A 22,211-nucleotide genomic window follows, 5' to 3' on the forward strand; every position below is an offset into this window, starting at 1 on the left:
ATATTCAGCGAATATTGATGAAACCACATTATCAGCCGTGGTATTTGAGGCAGCCACATGTTGAATGTTTCCAGTTTCTGCTGTGTTATAGAAGAAAAAACTTAGGTGTCAGTTGATGACAAAACTTCTAACATGATCTATAAACATTGAGTGACTTTTCATACTATGATACATTGATTTAATAAGTGATAATATAATTAATTTATTCAACTTAAAACTATACCTAGAATATGAAGGCCTTAAAGCAAGGAATATTAAATGAAGCTCTTAACTATGGAATAAGACTAAATTGTATTTCAATAATCTGAACTTAAATTTTTAATGTTTAACCCTTGTATGTGTGAATGAAACAGATGAAGCAGAGAAAGCAGGCGGGATGAGAACCAGATTATCAACTGGTAGTATTCACTTGAATGGAACCACCACGATTGCCGTGGCCAGGGAGATTGAAAATAATCAGAGACTACAGGGAAAATCACCAAAAGATGTCGTAGGTGTGTGCATGTTTAGTTGTTCTTTTGTAAGAGTTGGAGGAGGATAGGATATTGCACTTGTCATGACTTGTGTGTCAATTGAGTGAAAACTTGGTGTGGGTGTAATAGAAATAAAAATTACATTAGGATGTCTGTTGATTTCTGACTATTGTTCTTTTTATGAACAGATAAATATCATGAATATATTGTACTAATTTCTGTCCACTCACCAATACAATGGTTCTACTATAGAGTCTCCTGTAAAGAGGAAGAAAACGACCAGCGAAGAGAAAACCAGTGGTGTGGATGTCAGTAGTGTCGGAACCAACCCACCCCCCAAAAAACGCAAGATCGGCAGGAACGATGGATCCGGAGAGGTACAAATAGAACACATGGAATTTGAGTCAATTAAAACACAGTGTACTAAACAATATACAATACTTTTAAATACACCATGCTCTCTTCTTGGAATGCACAGTTGTATTACCGCCATTGATTGTATTATGGTAATTAAAATATGAAGCACAACAATACCAGTTCAAACAAAACAGCTGCCCAAGTCATGCATGAGTTACATGTGATATTTTTTGTATGTATTAACTGTTTTATAGTAAGGGTGGGAAATTCAAAACTGTATGAAAGAAATGGATAAAACTTTGATTTTGCTCTATCTTAGTAACATATGGTTTGTGTGCATAGGACAATCTTAACGACTACTTTTGTATTGTTTGTGGCTGTAGGACAATCGTAACGACTACTTCCATATTGTTTGTGGCTGTAGAACAATAGTAACGACTACTTCTGTATTGTTTGTGGCTGTAGAACAATAGTAATGACTACCTCTGTATTGTTTGTGGCTGTAGGACAATCGTAACGACAACTTCTGTATTGTTTGTGGCTGTAGGACAATCGTAATGACTACTTCTGTTTTGTTTGTGGCGGTAGGACAATGGTAACGACTACTTTCGTATTGTTTGTGGCTGTAGGACAATGGTAACGACTACTTCTGTATTGTTTGTGGCTGTAGGATAATGGTAATGACTACTTCTGTATTGTTTGTGGCGGTAGGATAATGGTAATGACTACTTCCGTATTGTTTGTGGCTGTAGGACAATGGTAACGACTACTTCCGTATTGTTTGTGGCTGTAGGATAATGGTAACGACTACTTCCGTATTGTTTGTGGCGGTAGGATAATGGTAATGACTACTTCCGTATTGTTTGTGGCTGTAGGATAATGGTAATGACTACTTCTGTATTGTTTGTGGCGGTAGGATAATGGTAATGACTACTTCTGTATTGTTTGTGGCGGTAGGATAATGGTAATGACTACTTCCGTATTGTTTGTGGCTGTAGGATAATGGTAATGACTACTTCCGTATTGTTTGTGGCTGAAGGATAACGGTAACGACTACTTCTGTATTGTTTGTGGCTGTAGGATAATGGTAATGACTACTTCTGTATTGTTTGTGGCTCTAGGACAATCGTAACGACTACTTCTCTATTGTTTGTGGCTGTAGGACAATCGTAACGACTACTTCTGTATTGTTTGTGGCTGTAGGACAATAGTAATGACTACTTCTGTATTGTTTGTGGCGGTAGGACAATCGTAACGACTACTTCTGTATTGTTTGTGGCGGTAGGACAATTGTGATGACTACTTTTGTATTGTTTGTGGCTGTAGAACAATAGTAATGACTACTTCTGTTTTGTTTGTGGCGGTAGGACAATCGTAACGACTACTTCTTCTGTATTGTTTGTGGCTGTAGGACAATGGTAATGACTACTTCCGTATTGTTTGTGGCTGTAGGACAATCGTAACGACTACTTCTGTTTTGTTTGTGGCGGTAGGACAATTGTAATGACTACTTCTGTATTGTTTGTGGCGGTAGGACAATTGTAACTACTACTTCTGTTTGGTTGTGGCAGTAGGACAATCGTAACGACTACTTTTGTATTGTTTGTGGCTGTAGGACAATCGTAACGACTACTTCTGTTTTGTTTGTGGCGGTAGGACAATTGTAATGACTACTTCTGTATTGTTTGTGGCGGTAGGACAATCTTAACGACTACTTTTGTATTGTTTGTGGCTGTAGGACAATCGTATCGACTACTTCTGTATTGTTTGTGACTGTAGGGCAATCGTAACGACTACTTCTGTTATGTTTGTGGCGGTAGGACAATTGTAACGACTACTTCTGTATTGTTTGTGGCGGTAGGACAATCGTAACGACTACTTCTGTTTTGTTTGTGGCTGTAGGACAATCGTAATGACTACTTCTGTATTGTTTGTGGCTGTAGGACAATAGTAACGACTACTTCTGTATTGTTTGTGGCTCTAGGACAATCGTAACGACTACTTTTGTATTGTTTGTGGCTGTAGGACAATGGTAACGACTACTTCTGTATTGTTTGTGGCTGTAGGATAATGGTAATGACTACTTCTGTATTGTTTGTGGCTGTAGAACAATAGTAATGACTACCTCTGTATTGTTTGTGGCTGTAGGACAATCGTAACGACATCTTCCGTATTGTTTGTGGCTGTAGGACAATCGTAATGACTACTTCTGTTTTGTTTGTGGCGGTAGGACAATGGTAACGACTACTTTCGTATTGTTTGTGGCTGTAGGACAATGGTAACGACTACTTCTGTATTGTTTGTGGCTGTAGGATAATGGTAATGACTACTTCTGTATTGTTTGTGGCGGTAGGATAATGGAAATGACTACTTCCGTATTGTTTGTGGCTGTAGGACAATGGTAACGACTACTTCCGTATTGTTTGTGGCTGTAGGATAATGGTAACGACTACTTCCGTATTGTTTGTGGCGGTAGGATAATGGTAACGACTACTTCCGTATTGTTTGTGGCTGTAGGATAATGGTAATGACTACTTCTGTATTGTTTGTGGCGGTAGGATAATGGTAATGACTACTTCTGTATTGTTTGTGGCAGTAGGATAATGGTAATGACTACTTCCGTATTGTTTGTGGCTGTAGGATAACGGTAATGACTACTTCCGTATTGTTTGTGGCTGTAGGATAACGGTAACGACTACTTCTGTATTGTTTGTGGCTGTAGGATAATGGTAATGACTACTTCTGTATTGTTTGTGGCTCTAGGACAATCGTAACGACTACTTCTCTATTGTTTGTGGCTGTAGGACAATTGTAACGACTACTTCTGTATTGTTTGTGGCTGTAGGACAATAGTAATGACTACTTCTGTATTGTTTGTGGCGGTAGGACAATCGTAGCGACTACTTCTGTATTGTTTGTGGCGGTAGGACAATTGTGATGACTACTTTTGTATTGTTTGTGGCTGTAGAACAATAGTAATGACTACTTCTGTTTTGTTTGTGGCAGTAGGACAATCGTAACAACTACTTCTTCTGTATTGTTTGTGGCTGTAGGACAATGGTAATGACTACTTCCGTATTGTTTGTGGCTGTAGGACAATCGTAACGACTACTTCTGTTTTGTTTGTGGCGGTAGGACAATTGTAATGACTACTTCTGTATTGTTTGTGGCGGTAGGACAATTGTAACTACTACTTCTGTTTGGTTGTGGCAGTAGGACAATCGTAACGACTACTTTTGTATTGTTTGTGGCTGTAGGACAATCGTAACGACTACTTCTGTTTTGTTTGTGGCGGTAGGACAATTGTAATGACTACTTCTGTATTGTTTGTGGCGGTAGGACAATCGTAACGACTACTTTTGTATTGTTTGTGGCTGTAGGACAATCGTATCGACTACTTCTGTATTGTTTGTGACTGTAGGGCAATCGTAACGACTACTTCTGTTATGTTTGTGGCGGTAGGACAATTGTAACGACTACTTCTGTATTGTTTGTGGCGGTAGGACAATCGTACAAATACTTCTGTTTTGTTTGTGGCTGTAGGACAATCGTAATGACTACTTCTGTATTGTTTGTGGCTGTAGGACAATAGTAACGACTACTTCTGTATTGTTTGTGGCGGTAGGACAATCGTAACGACTACTTTTGTATTGTTTGTGGCTGTAGGACAATCGTAGCGACTACTTCTGTTTTGTTTGTGGCGGTAGGACAATCGTAATGACTACTTCTGTATTGTTTGTGGCGGTAGGACAATCGTAACGAATACTTCTGTTTTGTTTGTGGCGGTAGGACAATCGTAGCGACTACTTCTGTATTGTTTGTGGCGGTAGGACAGTCGTAACGACTACTTTTGTATTGTTTGTGGCTGAAGGACAATCGTAACGACTACTTCTGTTTTGTTTGTGGCAGTAGGACAATCGTAATGACTACTTCTGTATTGTTTGTGGCTGTAGGACAATCGTAACGAATACTTCTGTTATGTTTGTGGCGGTAGGACAATCGTAATGACTACTTCTGTATTGTTTGTGGCTGTAGGACAATTGTAATGACTACTTCTGTATTGTTTGTGGCAGTAGGACAATCGTAACGACTACTTCTGTTATGTTTGTGGCGGTAGGATAATCGTAATGACTACTTCTGTATTGTTTGTGGCGGTAGGACAATAGTAATGACTACTTCTGTATTGTTTGTGGCTGTAGTACCATCGTAATGTCTACTTCTGTATAGTTTTTGGCTGTAGGACAATCGTAATGACTACTTCTGTGTTGTTTGTGGCGGTAGGACAATAGTAATGACTACTTCTGTATTGTTTGTGGCTGTAGGACAATAGTAATGACTACTTCTGTATTGTTTGTGGCTGTAGGACAATAGTAATGACTACTTCTGTATTGTTTGTGGCGGTAGGTCAATCGTAATGACTACTTCTGTATTGTTTGTGGCTGTAGGGCAATTGTAATGACTACTTCTGTATTGTTTGTGGCTGTAGGACAATCGTAATGACTACTTCTGTATTGTTTGTGGCTGTAGGACAATAGTAATGACTACTTCTGTATTGTTTGTGGCGGTAGGACAATCGTAATGACTACTTCTGTATTGTTTTTGGCTGTAGGACAATTGTAATGACTACTTCTGTATAGTTTTTGGCTGTAGGACAATCGTAATGACTTCTTCTGTATTGTTTGTGGCTGTAGGACAATCGTAATGACTACTTCTGTATTGTTTGTGGCTGTAGGACAATCGTAATGACTACTTCTGTGTTGTTTGTGGCGGTAGGACAATAGTAATGACTACTTCTGTATTGTTTGTGGCTGTAGGACAATAGTAATGACTACTTCTGTATTGTTTGTGGCTGTAGGACAATCGTAATGACTACTTCTGCTGGTTGTGTCACAAGGAGGGGACCGTGATCTGCTGTGAGCTGTGTCCCAGGGTCTACCACACAAAGTGTCTGGAGGTCAGCGGGGACCTTCCCAAAGACTGGGTCTGTCCTGAATGTGAGGTATGTAGGAAAAACTGAAAGGAGAAATCAGAAGTTTGGATGGGGGGGGGGGGGGTTCTTTATGGATAATGCCATGTGTTCTCAACCAATGTTATCCTGTATTAGACAGGAGAGGCCTTCAAAGGCTGTTGTCCTGTGTAGAGGTGAAGGGGTCCTCAAAGGTTATTATCCTTTTTAAAGGGGAGGGATTTTATTTTCTGTAGAAGGGGGGGGGGATAAAAAAAATATGCAGTATTTACCTTTTTACTGGCTATGAATATGATGCCAATTTTATTGTCCCCTGAGACAGCAACTATTTTATGAGGTGAAGCCAAGGGAAATAGTTGCTGTCAAGGGGGACAATAAACTTGCTAAATTCACAGAGGTATAACAAATATTGCTGTTTATGAGGTCAATACAATTATTTAGCTATCCTCAAAGTACAATATTCACCAAGCCTTCGGTATAACAGTTAACCTTATCAGTTATTGACAGATTATCCTTAATCCCATGTGCTTTTCCTGTAAACAATTGTGCACTCATCTTTTATTAATTGTTGCAGAAAATAATGCGAGCTGAATGTGTAGACACGAGGTCAAAGGCCATGTCCATGATCACCGTGGAAACACTGTGTACCCTGCTGAAGTATGCCTTGGAGAGGATGAAGCACCAAGGAGTAAGTGATCAGTTGAGGGTCCACACAACCGATTCAAAATGTGTGGCAGCAATATCTAAAGTTATTTATTGTGTTCTGGGACATACAAGTATGTTATATACTTCAAGATTGATTCTCTGTAATATGATATTTGGTCACATTTTGTATGCTTACTGCAAGTGGCTGTTTCTGCAATAAGTACTTTGATTTTTTTAAAAAACCTAAATTTGTGATTCAGAGTGACCCGTTCACCAAACCAGTGGACCTGCAGGCTGTGCCGTACTACACAGATTACATCTTCAATCCCATGGATCTGACCCAGTTAGAAAAAGTAGGTCATTATAACATGACTGTATCGTTATGTAGGTCAAATATCAGTACATCTCATTGACTTGAACATAATGTGTTCTTCTTCCTCAATTAACTTAGAAACCTGATATACCGGTACAGCCAAACATTCCTTTTCTATCTTAAATGTAGCATGAGTCACAAAATTTTAACATGTCAGACGCTTTTAAGGTTTAGTAGACACAGTAAACTTTTACATTGCAACCGTTACCTGAGTGGACATATTATCTATTTACATCCCAGTTTGTTAATATGACATGTCTAAAGGTGCGATAACATGATGCAATTTTTCATCTAATTTTAAGCTGACTTGCTCCGGTAAGTCAGTTGGAGTGGATTGTTGAGGTGGTCACACGGTACAATTTTACAATCACTTTTCAATTAATAAAACCTTAGGTGGTCACATGGTACCATTTTAGTCGATAGTAAATCAGATGAGAAAATCAGATGCAAAATCACATCCTGTGACCGCCCCCTTAACTTCATATTACAACTACATGTACTGTGTATATAAGAACATCATCTTTTGATTCAAATTTCATACTTAGTCTGAACAGCTAGGACAAACAAACAAATATTATAAGGTGGCCAAAACATGTCTGTGTATGTTTGATTGTAGAATGTCAAGAAGAAGCTGTATGGGTGTACAGAGGCATTTCTGGCTGATGCTAAATGGATTCTTCACAATTGCATCATCTTCAATGGATGTCAGTGTTTCTTTTATGCTGTATAAGCTATCATATTCATATGAATTATAGTTAGAGCTGAATTGATTCAAAATAAATACATCCAGTGATGGGTTCATTTGTTTTACAATTTAATTTAAAATGGTTAACTTTCATTTTCTTAATTAATGAAGAAACTGTACATATATAAAAATAAATCAAAAACTTCCCCGTCTCTTCAGTGCAAAGAATAAACAAAGGGGGAAAAAGCAGAGAGCTAGGTTTTCATGCATCTTTTTGTTTTGTAGCTGCTCATAAACTGACGGCTAGTGCCAAGATGATCATCAAGATTTGTAAACATGAGGTGAGTCTTGCTGCATCTCTTCTGACCCCTGACCTTTGACCCCCTGTAATGAACTCTTCTGAGTAAAATCTAATCCAAGTGAAAATGAGTTGTTCTCTGAATAACGATGAATGGTTCCATCGAATGAACAAATAATGAGATGATTTTCTTTGGTTGTAGATGAATGAAGTTGAGCTGTGTCCTGACTGTTATTTGAACTCCTGTATTCGTAAAAACGATGAATGGTTCAGTGAAACTTGTGTAAGTCTATAGCAGGGAACTACCAAACAATGAAAGGAAGTCAAACTTGATGTGAAATATACTGCCAGATATCAGTAAAATTTTAAACATTTTGCAATGGATAGAAAATGATTACTCTCACATTGAAATGAATAGTTACTATATTCAAGTATTGCTTTCCAAGTGAATGAATTTGATACAATTTCAAATGGTCTGTAGATATTTTTGTTTGATTTGACAATTTCTGTCTACCACTATGTTACTGACATGTAACACTCTGTACCACTACCTTACAGAGAACCCCTCACACCCTGGTGTGGGCCAAACTCAAAGGCTACCCATTCTGGCCAGCCAAAGTAAGTCTTTTGAACTCTCAGCATTTATGTTTGACAGGTTAGCTCTGCGAATCTGGACTGTCAAGGGTTTTTATATGAAAGCATATTTTTTAAAATGCATTTTTATGACTAATGGTAAATATTATAATTTTCATCAAAAAGATTGTTATATTTGGAATATGATGTTCTATCATCCATATTAATGAGTTACTAAACTAGATTAGTAGTCTTGGAAACAAATACCGGTAATTGGGTGTGAGATTAAATCAGGCCAGGCCATACATTTATACAAATAAGGTGGTATGTCATATCTTTGTGTTTGTCATTCATTCTCAGCTTAATTTTATCATGTACATGTTTATATGTAGCCAGATTAGATGAAACTTTGACCAAGATTTGTGCAGATAGGGACAAAGTAAACCGTTGATTCATGTACAAGACTTGCCTTCAGTAATAATGTCTATGTATGAACCTTCAAGTTCACATTATTTTAATAATTTTACATATAAAACTGAGTTACTACATAACTTTACTAAGTTGAAGAGATCTGAGAAAGGAGAAGTGACTTGGTCTGAGTATTTATCTGTTAGTTTTCTCATTCTTTTGTTAGGTTATGAGATATGAGCCATCTAAAGCAAGTATTTCTCTTCATCAAACATTTTATTTTTTTCATCATGTTTATAAGTACATGTATTTTTTTTTATCAAACATTTTATTTTGTTTACTCTAAAAGCAGAAAATTTGGGGGAATTAAATGCCATTTAACTGTTGATAACATTATTCATTGCAATTACACCAAAATGATATTTTGTTTTGTCATAAGAATAATATGGTTATTTTTGAATCTCCAACAAATAAAACCATCAGAAATGTAAAAGAATTTATCCCCCCCCCCCAAAAAAAAGTCTGCTTTTACAGTATCATTTTCTTTTTGGAAAAAATTAACATAAATCAACCATTTCATTTTTCGTCAGTTGTCTTTGATTTTATGTTTTCAAAGTATTTTTCTATTTCTCTGTTATGTTTTACTGGATTTTGACATCAGTTCTTAAATAAAGATCATCCAATAAAGATTTGTACCTTATGTTGAAGAACAGTGAACCTCAGAATTTCATATAAAATTTCCAGCAGTTTATATCCTTGATTAAAAGAAAACCAATTAATATGTATAATGTCATTTAATTGATCAAAGAAAACAAAGTACCGGTAATATTTTTGTCAAATTAATCAACAAAATATTGAGTATCAGTTTATAAAATGTTCCAGTAAATAAACAATGTTTTAAGAAATTTAAGCAATTTTTCATAGAAGTAATTTTGATTTGTCTATCACCTTCAAGAATTACTTTGTATTTCACAAGGTTTTGTTGTGTATCATGATAATGCAATTTAGTAATATCTGATCCTCAGCAAAGTTCGATAACTCTAAATTTTTCGGAATTTTTTTTATCCATACCATAAATCTGCCTTTTATGTCAACAAATTTAATTAGTCTTGTAGTGTTGATATAATGTATGCCATTCAACGAACTGGTTTGCTTAGTGGTTACACAAAGACCTGTTACCTAGTGGTAAAAGGGTTCCTTTTTTTCCTAATTGGATCTCAACTTGTATACAATATTTTTTCCATTATATTCATCATGGCCAAAATTGTAAAATGCATGGATACCAAAAAAAATTCTTTTTATTTTATTTCATTTATAAAGTTTGAAGGATAAATAACATTTTTATGATGAAAAAAATACCTTCAGGCTGAGGATCGGAGAACCTTAAAACTAAATTTGCTTTAAAAAAGCTTTTGTGTATATTTTCTTAGATTAAAGCTTAAAGCACTCCGTCTTAAACTGCTAGGTATTGGACATTCCTAATCAATCATAGCTGCAGGTCTGTAGCTCCCGGTCTGAAAAAATTCGGATGGACGACCTGGGAGCTACAGTGCCTCCCATAATAAAAATCTGCAATTTACGGCGCACAAAAAAGTGCGCTAGCTTTGGACTGATTAACCTTATTTCCAAACACATTCTGTACAAATATTTGATTCCAAAAAATTCCTCGGACATTTTACTACAGATATTGTCACTTCACTTGCCTCTGATATTCTTTTAACACCATCACCAGTCTCGTAAAGTGAAGTGGAGCAGTTTGTTTACACGTGAAAATGGCGACTCTCGATCTCGACGTAAATTAATATACTTCGTTTTCCGAGGTCAGTTAGCATGTTTAATTGAAAGTCTGAGGCAAGTAAAGTGATGATATCAGTAGTAAATTTCCTGAAAAAATGAATGGTACTAACTGTTTTCACAGAATTTGTGTGCAAATAAGGTTAATAAGTCCAAATATAGCGCAATTTTTTGTGTGCCGTAAATTGCAGATTTTTACTATGGGAGGCACTGTAGCTCCGAGGTCGTCCATCCGAATTTTTTCAGACCGGGAGCTACAGACCTGCAGCTAAATCAATCACAGAAATTTCTGATGCAGTTGCATCGATTTGACAATTTGTTTCCAGAATAATTCCAGCTAAGCTGCCGTTTCTGCATACGTATTAATTTTGTTTGTATGTATTGAATTAGAGCTCATAAAGCAGATTGAAAAAAAGCTAATAAAGGCTTAGGATGACTGGAAATTAGTTCATTTAAAGTACATATACTTGTAGACCTAATCCAATGATTATTTATTGGCCAAGTAATAATATGGTATTAAAAGTTTGATAGGAACTATGTCATGCTCCAATGAAAATATAAGCTTTAGCATGGCTGCTTCTTCTAATGTGAAACTGCTAAACAAATGATTTGCAGGGATCACAATTCTCTTATCGTAAATATATAACCCTTCAGCCTCTGCCTCATGCTATCTCCTAAATACCTATTTGCTTACAATAGAAATTTTATCATACAATATTGATACATAGACAGGAAACCATTTGTCCTCTGCACTGATGCATTTGTAATCCTTCACTAGATTACCGGTACTGCCTCATAATAATGTTTTACCAATAATATGAAGTGCACAAATATTTAAGTATGATACTGTACTAAATTTAAAAGTTAAATCTAGTTTTAAAATGTTATTTAAAAACTTTGTTCACTGTCCACTGTAATATACTGTGCTGTCTGGCGATCTCTCTATGTCTGTCTGTTGATAGATTGATACTGTCATTATTCTCGCTTTTGTTCACATCTTTATACCTGTCCTCCTCATTCTCACCCGTTGGCCTGATTTTGATGATCACACCTGTCAGTCATTATACTTGTAAAAAAAAGTCTTGCTTACTTCCTAATAGTAAACTTAACTAGGCCCCCATGCATTAAAACTAAGAGCTCACTTTTGATTTCAATGTCACTTACAGATAAGGAATATATATATATAGCAGAAAGACAAGACTGAGATCAAAAGTGAGTTTGTCTGAGTTTTATGGCCCCTGGGCCTGGCTCTATTTATGGATGCCTAATTTTCTGTTTGTGTTTTGTAGGCGTTACGTGAGGTGGATGGGCAGGTGGATGTCCGATTCTTTGGAGCGCACGACAGGTGGGTGGGTCTTGTTCATAGAACATTATGTGTGCACAGTAATTGAAACGTACATGCATATGGTGATGAAATAACTTCAATTTCACTGTACATATTTTTCTAGACAATCTTCATCCTCCAATAAGCATTTTTCATTTTAAAGATTGTCTATTGGTAGGAAATTGAGATATTTTTTTGCTTTTGTTGAGTCATACTGTGACTAATCAGTTACCTTGGTGATTTCTTCCAGATCCTGGGTCCCAACTTCTCAAGTGTTCATGCTCTCGAAAGAAATCCCCACCCCAGCCAAAAACAAGAAAGGGGGCTTTGAGTATGCTATGGAGGAAACAGAGCTCCACATAAAGAAAATCAGGTAAACAAATCTAATTTAATTTATTATTAATACACTCAACTTAAAGTTCTTAACTTCTGATGTTTTAAAGAAATGAAATATTCTAAGATTTAAAGCCCCTCTATTTTAGCTTTAAAAAATTCTCCTGGAACATTTGGTTATCTGCCACATACCAGTTTCATTACACATGTGTATTTTATAAAATAACATTCCAAAGGTTATTTTTAACATTTTTTCTGGGTTAAGACTCTTATGTTTTTCTGGTTGTTTTGTCAGGGAGAAGTTTGGTAGCTTTGAATACGCTCCATTCAGAACACCATATGACAAGAACCATGTGTACTTCCACAACAAGATGAAGATCCCAAACAAAAACATTATTAAAAAGTCTCCTAAAGCAGCAGTTTCTTCCTCGTCTCTAAAGACTGCATCCCCTGTCAAAACAGTGATCAGTCGCCAGATATCAGACAGTAAAGGGGTGGATAAACAGTCGCTAGTGATGAAGCGAGCATCTGCTGTCAGGAATAAGTACAATAGTATCATCACAATTCGGCGGGGGATTGGTGACGTGTCACAGCCAGTGAAAACGGAGGTACCATCGGGAGTGTTCTGTGTTAGCTCTGAGGAGCAAGGAACTTCTACGGAGGTAAAACCAGATATCAAATTTACAGCCAGTAAGCTTCCCAACTTAACAAGTAGAAAGAGTGACATTATTGATAAAATTCAGAGCAAGATTGAAGCCATGAGTGAGGGAGAGGAAGAGGAATCGAAGGAGAAACCAGAGCACAACTCCAATCAAGATCCTGCCATGGAAAATAGTGCTGCTAGCAATGAAAGTACAAATATGGACAAAATTCATTGTGAAAATCAAACCATTGAGGAAGAAAATGATAATCATCATGAGTCTATCCTAGATCCATTAACCGGACAAATTTGTGCTAAACCCATCACTGAGTCTCAAGTTAGAGATAAAGCTGCTGTGATAGACAAAGACTGTGAAAAAAATACTGATGACAAAACTACACAGGAAACAAATAGCCGAGATGAATCAAAAACTCCAGAAGAGAAAGAGTCGAGTCCTGATCCTACCTCCTCTGTGTCAGATGTGTCGCCTTCCAAGACGGAATACTTGGCCAAACTCCAGAAGACAATTCAGAGTTGTAAGGATAAGCTGGGGATTGCTGGTGACAGTCTGGAGGAACCTGATGAGGGGCACTCCTCTCAAGAGGATAGTGAGGAAGAGGAAGAAGAGGAGGAGGAAGAAGAGCAAGGGGAAGACAAGAATAAACAGTTTGATACAGAAGAGGATTCACAAGAGTCCTCAGTCAGGTCACCTGAGGAGAGCAAGTCCTCAGAGGCTGAAGAGAGCAAGTCCTCAGAAGCAGAGGAGAGTAAGTCCTCTGAGGCTGAGGGGAGTAAAGCGTCAGAAGATGAGGAGGTTATTGCCTCAGAGGCTGAGGAGAGGAAGTCTTCAGAAGTTAAGGAGAATAAGTCTTCAGAGGTTGAAGAAAGGAAGACCTCTGAGGTTGAGGAAGGCAAACTGTCCAGTGCTAGAGAGGACATGGATACAGACCAGGTCTGTAGTAGCAGCACAGACGTGACAATGGACTCCAAAAAGACAGAGAAAAACATCTTTGAGCTGATGGAAACTGGGTCCTCAGTTGAAGTTGATAAAAAAGAGCATTCAAATTCTGCAACCAAAAACAATGAAGAAATGAAAACCTCAACCAAAGTGAAAGCTCAAACCAAACCAGTAAAACCACAAACTGATTCAAACAGCAGTGCTGAAAGTGAAAAGAAAATTGTGGAATCAGAGAAAAATAGAAGTCTTTCAGGAAAAAGTTTGGAATTTCCAGACACAACAGGGAAGGAGGAGATTCAGACATCACTTGACATGAGTGTGGAGAGTGAAAAGCCTGAACAGGAGGTGGATAAATCCACGAGAGAAATAGAGGAAAATGGTCCTGTCAGCACTCCAACAAAAGTCTCCCCATCAGGCACATCAGAGACGAACGTGTCTCCTAAAGGGAAGGAAAGAGCAGGGATTGTGTACAGGAAAACTAACAAGTAAATTAGCTGTTTCCTCTCCAATTAACTAGCTTTTAAAGCTGGTTGAAAAATAGATTGTATCACATTATCAACTCGAAGCAATCTGATTAAAATCAGATCCCAAATGCTCCCATTTATAAATAGGAGCATTTAGGATCTTGTTTTAATAAAGTTGAACTCAAAGCAAATTGAAAGCTCTTCTATTTTAAACACAGAGTTCTAATAGGAATTTGGCATTTTGATGGGTTGTGCTGATTTTCTGCGTTGATTTGTTTTTAGAAAGCCGGTCCAGCCACCTGTTATTCTCCCTAAGCCCGCAGGTCCTGTTGTTAGCCTGTCATCTGAATTCTTCCAGAATGCTGTGGAGAAGTCCCTACAGCCAGGCTCAGCCCCAAAGAGTCTTCTCTCACCAAAGAGGAAGCTGTCAGAGGAAGATAATGCCTCTAGTCAAGTGACCAAGGTATTAAAACCAAACCCCCAGGTCCAGGCCAAACCAGGGACAGAGTACACTAGGAGAGTCCTAGAACAGCCTAAAGCATCCCTAGAAGAGCCTCAACCCCAGACAGCTGTCGAAACTAAGGAACTGCCCAAGTATGCACAGGACCTAATGAGGTCGTTCTCGGAGAAGGTAAGACCATTTTTTTGACAAGTAAACAACATGTGCATTGTAAAAGCAATATGAGAATTATATCCAGTTTTCATGTTCAATAACTAGTGTTCACTGTTTTTTATAGTGATTCAATATAGAAAATCTCATTTGTAAACTCTTTTTTGTGGAAAATAAATCTAGAGAGATGTTGTCAATAAAAAGAAGTTTTATTGGGTGTTCTTTATACTGTGAGTTAAAATTACTGTGAAACAGGCCAGCTCAAAAATATAATTGTCATAGATGTATTCTTTTGCCTGCGACAGATGATGGCCAGTATGCAGTCATCCCTCCAGGAGATGTGTTCAGAGATTGTGTCCAAGTCTGACCAGCACAAGGTAAGGTCACCAGTAATTAGGCTTAAATTGTTATTATAACAGTACATGCTTCTGAACTGAACAAGTGTTTCTAAGTCAAACCAATCCCTAAGGAAGTGTAAGACTTCATTTTACCTTGTGAAGAGTTAATGTTTATTAATGTGAAGAGTTAATGTTTAGAATACAAAGACCAATTGCGTTTCAGATGCCAGATGAAACAAACATGGAGGCGGAACTTGTTCGCATTGATTGGGAGCAGAAACAGCAAATTGCTGAACTCAAGCATAATTTCCGTAAGTCCTAAATATGCGCAGTTGATCCTAAAATCCCTAGAGAACAATTTGGGTATTCTTATATTTCAATCAAACACAAGTCAAGCAAAATATTTGATAATTATAAATTCTTATAAAACCATCAGTACTGGATTTACCATAATACAGCGTACTCCACTTATATTGAAATCGGATATTTTGAAATTCCTCTTATTTTGAAATTGAAATAAATCCCCAGTTTTTGCCTCTCATTTTCTTAGCAATGATTTAATGGATATAATGAAATCGGCTATTTTGAAATATCGCTTATATTGAAGCCACTGAACAGTCCCCATAGGTGATAATTAGTTGTTTTTATAACGGTTATATTGAAGTACTCCCTGGCGGCTGTTTCACGGTTGGTGACAGTAATTATGCCAGGCTGACCGGTTGATATACAAAGGTGTGAAATGATAAGTTCTCATCATGTGTGTTTTTGTATTTTTTTAAAAAAGAAAAATTTATTCACTGTTGATTTTTTTACGTATACGGATGTATTGAGACTAGACGTATGGAAACCCTACGGAAAAGAAAACCTTATCCTCGGACACTAAATACAAACTAGTTATGGCTGTTGATAAAAGGACAAAGCGTAAATTCAAAATTACTTAGCATTTTGAAATTATCGCGAATACACTAACGATGATATAAAAGCAGCTTTCAGCAGTATTTGAAGCGTATGAGTATCATATGCGGTGATTTTTCTCTAAAACTTAAAAGAATGCGATCGGAGATTATGATGAGGTTTAATATACCGGTAGTAACAAAATGACATTTTAATCAAACTTTCAAGGACTAATATTCCATGTAATCTGTTCATTGTAATAGATAAATGATGACCAAATAATTTGTTTGGGTTTGGTTTTCTATCCTTACATTGGGATTGAACATTCAAAAATGGCGGCTTCACGTCAGTCAATTTCGCTTATATTGAAATACGGATATATTGAAATAATTTGCATGGTCCCCTGAATTTCAATATATCCGGAGTAGGATGTACCTTTTTTTTTTTTTTTTTTGCGTGTTACAAAATTTGAGAAATGGGGAAAATGTGTAGCAGTTTTAATATGCGTCAGTCTTTTTTTGCATTTTAAAAAGTTTCTTATAGAAAATGATACAGGATATAATTTCTGCATATTCAATAATTTGCAATTTAAAAAAGATTGCAAAAAAGGTGAAAATTAGATCATATCGTGTAACTTACTGGTTATATAATATATATGTTCATATTATCGAAACTAACTGGTTTATTTGAAATATCTGATATACCAGAAATGTGTTATTTTTATTGCTTTTCATGTATGTCTCCACTTCTGAATACGATTTTCTGTCATCAGAGTTGACAGTTGCTGAAATGAAGACTTTATGGGAAGCAGAAAAACAACGAATCATTCAGGACATGAAAGTAGCTCATGCCAAAGAAATTGAGAAATCCATATCTGAAACCAAGAAAAAGCAATGGGTAAGCATTGAGACCATTCATAAGATTAAACAAGTGTCAATTATTGCTGGTCATTATGTGCTGTGTCGACAGCATGTTATTCAATGAGTGGGCTCTCTAGCTTTGGCATGGTGCATTTGTTCCATGCATGTCTCTGTACTATTGTGTGCTCTATGACTGCTCTTTCTCTCTCACTCACTGTGGTTTTCTCACAGTGTAATCTTGTTCTCTTATAGAACTATCAGGTTTCCTTAGTTACTGTCTAGTTAAGCTGTATTGCATGGTTTTCACTGAATATTTTAAAAAGGCAGTGCTGTTGTTTTTTGTGACAGTGTGCTAACTGTGGTTAAGAGGCCATCTTTTACCGTTGTTGTTTTCTGTTACAGTGTGCCTACTGTGGTAAATAGGCCATTTTTTACTGTTGTTGTGTTCTGTTACAGTGTGCTAACTGTGGTAAAGAGGCCATCTTTTACTGTTGTTGTTTTCTGTTACAGTGTGCTAACTGTGGTAAAGAGGCCATCTTTTACTGTTGTTGTTTTCTGTTACAGTGTGCTAACTGTGGTTAAGAGGCCATCTTTTACTGTTGTTGTGTTCGGTTACAGTGTGCTAACTGTGGTTAAGAGGCCATCTTTTACTGTTGTTGTTTTCTGTTACAGTGTGCTAACTGTGGTAAAGAGGCCATCTTTTACTGTTGTTGTGTTCGGTTACAGTGTGCTAACTGTGGTTAAGAGGCCATCTTTTACTGTTGTTGTTTTCTCTTGCAGTGTGCTAACTGTGGTAAAGAGGCCATCTTTTACTGTTGTTGGAACACCAGCTACTGTGACTACCCTTGTCAACAGATACACTGGCCGTCACACATGCCAGTCTGCATGCAGACCCAGAATAACTCGGACTCCAACAACACTGAGGCAAACAGCCAATCAAACAGCTCCGGGAGGTCCAGTTCCCATAGCAACCTTAGTGAGAGACCCCCACAATCTACAAACATTACTGGGGTGCCACCTTCCTCAAACCCCCTGGAAATGGAGGTAATTACTTGAAGTTTCTGTAAAATTTAAATCATTTAAATGATTTAGCATTTTTAGCCATATTGTAAACTAAGTACCGGTACATATAAGTTGTTTTTCACAAATGAACACTAATATGTGATAATAAATTTTCTTAAGCAAGGTGTCATTTGCTTTATTTACAAAGTAAACAAATATCTGAAAATTACTGGCAAACCCCACAGATATTTATCTCACTTGTATTATATTGGTTTACAACATAATGAGTATATGAGTGTCAAGGCATTTGTGCCTCATTTTCAATCAGCTTATTCTATTGCTCTATTACCTCTTTGCAGAGTGAGGATTTCCGGAGAGCCACCAGAGAGAATCTGACCAACATCCTTCAGCAACAGCAGCAGAGAATGCAGAACCCCCCACCCCAACCAATGACAAACGTCCAGTATCTACCAGGAGGCGGGACTAGCTCTGTGGCCCCGCCCAACATTCCTCCCCAGTACATACAGCAGCAGCAGCAACAAAGGATGATCTTTGTAAGTGGTCCTAGGTGAATTTTGATTATTTTTGGAACAGTTTAATTCCATATTATTAGATTATGTGAGATGATTTTAAATTCACTTGGCATTGCTAAACATGTATTACTCTGTCTTTGCAGTTACATGTATATGTACAAAAAGATGAATGTTTTTATTTGTTTTCAATCTGTGTACAATATGCAGGTTGCCTTCTTAATAATATCAATTCAACATAAAAGTTGGGAATAAATGAAACAATCTTTATTTTTGCATTGTAGGATGATTCAGGTCGTAAGAAGCCTAATTACTATTGGACGGACCAGACAATGGATCAGGCAGTGTCCGCCGTACTGAAGGATGGAATGTCTGTGAATAAAGCCTCCAAGATCTTCAACGTCCCTCGTAAAATCCTCACCGAGCGAGTAGGCGGGCGGGTAAGAGCAGTTGAAAAAGTATACAGTTAAACACCACTATAGCAAATTGCCAGGGACAATCCATTTGTTTTCCATAATTTTAAATGTAATTTGTTAGATCCTGTAATATTAGGATACATTTGAAAGCTAAGGAGTATAAGAACTTAATTTGCTGTGGGTGTTATTTCATTATAAACAGGTTCACTATAACTGTTTTACTGCATCTAGATGATAAACCTGTGGTGCACATTATTGCAGAATGGAGACATGGCACCTTAGAAAAAAATGTTTATTTACATGTAAATAGATGTAACTAGCGTTGTCAGTTCTTGCATTCAAGGTTTCAGTGAGAACTATATTTAGAACAAAATTTCGGAAAATACTACATTTTCATATTCATATGTAATAAACATTTTCAAGTAGTCTTTACTATGCTTCTTGTTTTAGCTGCAATAATCAATAGAGGTGAGTTTTACATTGTTGTCTTTGTTTTCTTGCTCAGCTTCCTCTGCCCCAGTCAGTGACCGGGAACCAGCCTCTAGCCACACCCTCAGTTCAGTTCCAGTATGTAGGTCCACCACAGTCCTTGATTCAACCACCCTCAAGTGTTCAACCTCTCAACTCAAATCAACAAGTGAGTCTTAATTTCTCATCATATTAAAGCAAAACCTTTCCTATAACTTCAGTCCACAAATTCTCTTTCTTAATATTTTAATCTATTGGCATCGACATTAAACAATACATTAATAAATAAATGACATTTAAAATTCAATTGTAAGATATATTACAAAATGATGCTCCAAGTTTTATTTATTTCTGTTGATGATGATTCAATACATCACACTTTTTCATTTATTTTGACCACTTAACCCATTAGATTTTTTGATTTGGCATATTTGTATTAGCAGGCAATGAGAATTCCTTGCCCACAGACCCAGGGTATCCCCCAGACAATTATGGGCCCGCCTCATCAGGTTCTGTCCTCTGGGGGGTCGATCCTCTACCCCATACAGATCTCGCAGTCCGGCCCCTCCCTGATGACTGGGGGACCAGTGGTCATCTCCCAGGCAGGTCAACAGGTGCCCCCTGCGGGGTCCATGATCATCTCCCACCCTGGTCAACATCAACCACAGGGGCCCCCAATGGTGGTCTCCCAAACCAACCAGCACCCACAGGCCATACCAGGGAGTCTGACCTATCACGGCCGATTCCAGTGACCAGTTATCACAGCTCAGTAGTTTTGTTACAATTGTAATAAACAGTCAATTTGATTGGCTGTTCTATTATTATTCACCGCTGTTTGATTGGCTGCTCTCCATGATAACACACAGCAGAATTTTTGATTGGATGTATCAATGTAATATGCAGCCAAAAGGTTGTTTAACTGCTTTATGACTTCCAGTGCTTTAAATATTTGCCCGAAATGTCACAGCTGATGCCAAAAAGAGGCCTTACTGTGAAAGAATGAGGTATGCTGTGTGATGTAGTATTAGTCTCCTGTCAGGGAGGCATTTTATGAATGGTTGTTAATGATCAGAAATGCATGCTTGATTGTATACCATGTTTGTTAGCATTTGTTATAATAAACATCAAGTAGAAATTGTTGGCACTCTTATCATTACAGTTAAATGAAACTCCAGTACATAATACATGTATATTGAAGGTTATGAGATCAGTGTACAGAAATTATACCTATCATCTGTAGCAGTGTGATGTCTAATGCAAAACTTTGGATATCACAGTTATGAGAAAACTATAGTAAAGAAGATAAAGATGTCGGATGTTAAGCATGTGAAACAGGCACATCTGCCCTCTCACCGGTAGTACTATAATGATATAGCAACATTTCGATCACCATTCTTAACCAGTTATTTTTTTTCTTCAAAAAATCAAATCAAATTATAATTAATGTATTTTTGTTATCTACAATTATCAGTTTTCTATAACCACAGCTCAAAGCTTTTACATGTTCACCAAAAAATAATTAGCTACACTACATGTATCTACAATCACCAGTTTTTTTCCCTTCCCTCTGTTTAAATTAAATCAAACTCGTTATATGTTGACATTTGTTTAATTCTTTCATCTCAACATGCAATTTAACAATCAGTTTGACCAAAATATCGATCTCATTCAGTATTAATGACATTGCTAGCATCAGTTTGTTTAAGGCGATTTGTTTCAATGTAAATAACTTTGTTTACATAAAACAATTCATTTTACCTGACGCCATCATAGCTTTTTCAGGTGAACACAATAAATTTTAAATAGCATAAAAACAATTTGTTGATTACCAGTAAGTAGTTTGCTTCAAATAATGAACTAACAAGTTTGGTACACAAAATACATGTATATTAATTAATCTCTTCATAACTTTTCTCGTTTTAAACATTTCACACCTGTAAAGTTATATGGAAGACTGATTATGAACTGGGGGTTTTTTGGCATTGAGAAGGATATTATATAATTAATAAAAATCATTCTCTATCAATCAAAGTGAATTGCCAAAAAAACATGTTGATACCATAATATACAAACATTTGTAATGGTAGAGGACTTTAATTAAATACATGTACCAGTAAAACGATATTGTTCAAGACATGAACCACGAGACTCTAAGTTCATAGCACCAATGGATAACTACAGTTATAATGCACTACTGGCTACATCTATACAATAAACATTGAATCTCAGAAACAAATACTATCTTCAGTTAACAAATGCCATGCCACAGAGAATATCTCTCTCCAACAGACTCTCTCTGTTAACCTCCCAACACCTTGCATTAAAAAACAGCCCTATGAATCTTCACAATACTTCTTCTTTAAAAATGCCATCACAGAAAACCATGTTTTTCCTGTACAAACACTGTAATACATATTCTGATGGCTCTACAAACATCGTAGATTACCAAGCTGAACACTTTTTAATTAGGAGACAAACATTTCTGTGTAAACTACGCCACCTTTATTTGCCAGATCTTTTTTTTAAAATCAACTTAATAAATTCATTTGCAAAACATAATTTTTAAATTAATTGAGATGCTCCTAGGATAAATTCATTTAAAAAAATTATTTTGGCAATTGCAAGTCATGAAATAACAGGCATATAAAGTTCTGGTTTACAGTATAGGTAATGAACAAATAAGTTCTTATAAACTACATATCACACTGTACAGATACCAATCTCTAAAGAAAGGTATTTTATCTCAGCCTTTCTATTGTTTCTGACTAACACAAGAAAATCCCCTGGTGCAAATGCCAACTT

At 36.8% G+C, this 22,211-nt stretch overlaps 1 protein-coding gene across 8 annotated transcripts in view; it reads left to right on the forward strand.

Moving 5' to 3' along the window:
• The window catches only part of LOC105325512 (MYND-type zinc finger-containing chromatin reader ZMYND8), a 34,795-nt gene extending 14,247 nt beyond the window's left edge, over positions 1–20,548 (forward strand). For 6 of the 8 annotated variants that reach the window (XM_066086364.1, XM_066086367.1, XM_066086368.1 and 3 more), the window contains 22 exons: positions 354–494; positions 726–850; positions 5,686–5,829; positions 6,371–6,484; positions 6,702–6,794; positions 7,431–7,518; positions 7,785–7,840; positions 8,000–8,080; positions 8,356–8,415; positions 9,005–9,028; positions 11,862–11,917; positions 12,147–12,269; positions 12,525–14,312; positions 14,574–14,922; positions 15,207–15,278; positions 15,463–15,550; positions 16,906–17,030; positions 17,774–18,037; positions 18,355–18,549; positions 18,810–18,965; positions 19,447–19,578; positions 19,853–20,548. In XM_066086364.1, coding sequence (XP_065942436.1) covers positions 354–494; positions 726–850; positions 5,686–5,829; positions 6,371–6,484; positions 6,702–6,794; positions 7,431–7,518; positions 7,785–7,840; positions 8,000–8,080; positions 8,356–8,415; positions 9,005–9,028; positions 11,862–11,917; positions 12,147–12,269; positions 12,525–14,312; positions 14,574–14,922; positions 15,207–15,278; positions 15,463–15,550; positions 16,906–17,030; positions 17,774–18,037; positions 18,355–18,549; positions 18,810–18,965; positions 19,447–19,578; positions 19,853–20,161 — 4,583 coding nt within the window. In that variant the 3' untranslated portion in view covers positions 20,162–20,548. Of the gene's footprint in view, positions 1–353; positions 495–725; positions 851–5,685; positions 5,830–6,370; positions 6,485–6,701; positions 6,795–7,430; positions 7,519–7,784; positions 7,841–7,999; positions 8,081–8,355; positions 8,416–9,004; positions 9,029–11,861; positions 11,918–12,146; positions 12,270–12,524; positions 14,313–14,573; positions 14,923–15,206; positions 15,279–15,462; positions 15,551–16,905; positions 17,031–17,449; positions 17,591–17,773; positions 18,038–18,354; positions 18,550–18,809; positions 18,966–19,446; positions 19,579–19,852 lie in introns of those variants that run through there. The other 2 variants (XM_066086370.1, XM_066086371.1) reach the window with 2 other exon arrangements.
• The last annotated feature ends 1,663 nt before the right edge of the window (positions 20,549–22,211 follow it).

The sequence above is a fragment of the Magallana gigas genome, chromosome 5, assembly GCF_963853765.1.
Source record: "Magallana gigas chromosome 5, xbMagGiga1.1, whole genome shotgun sequence".
Taxonomy (NCBI): Eukaryota; Metazoa; Mollusca; class Bivalvia; order Ostreida; family Ostreidae; genus Magallana; species Magallana gigas.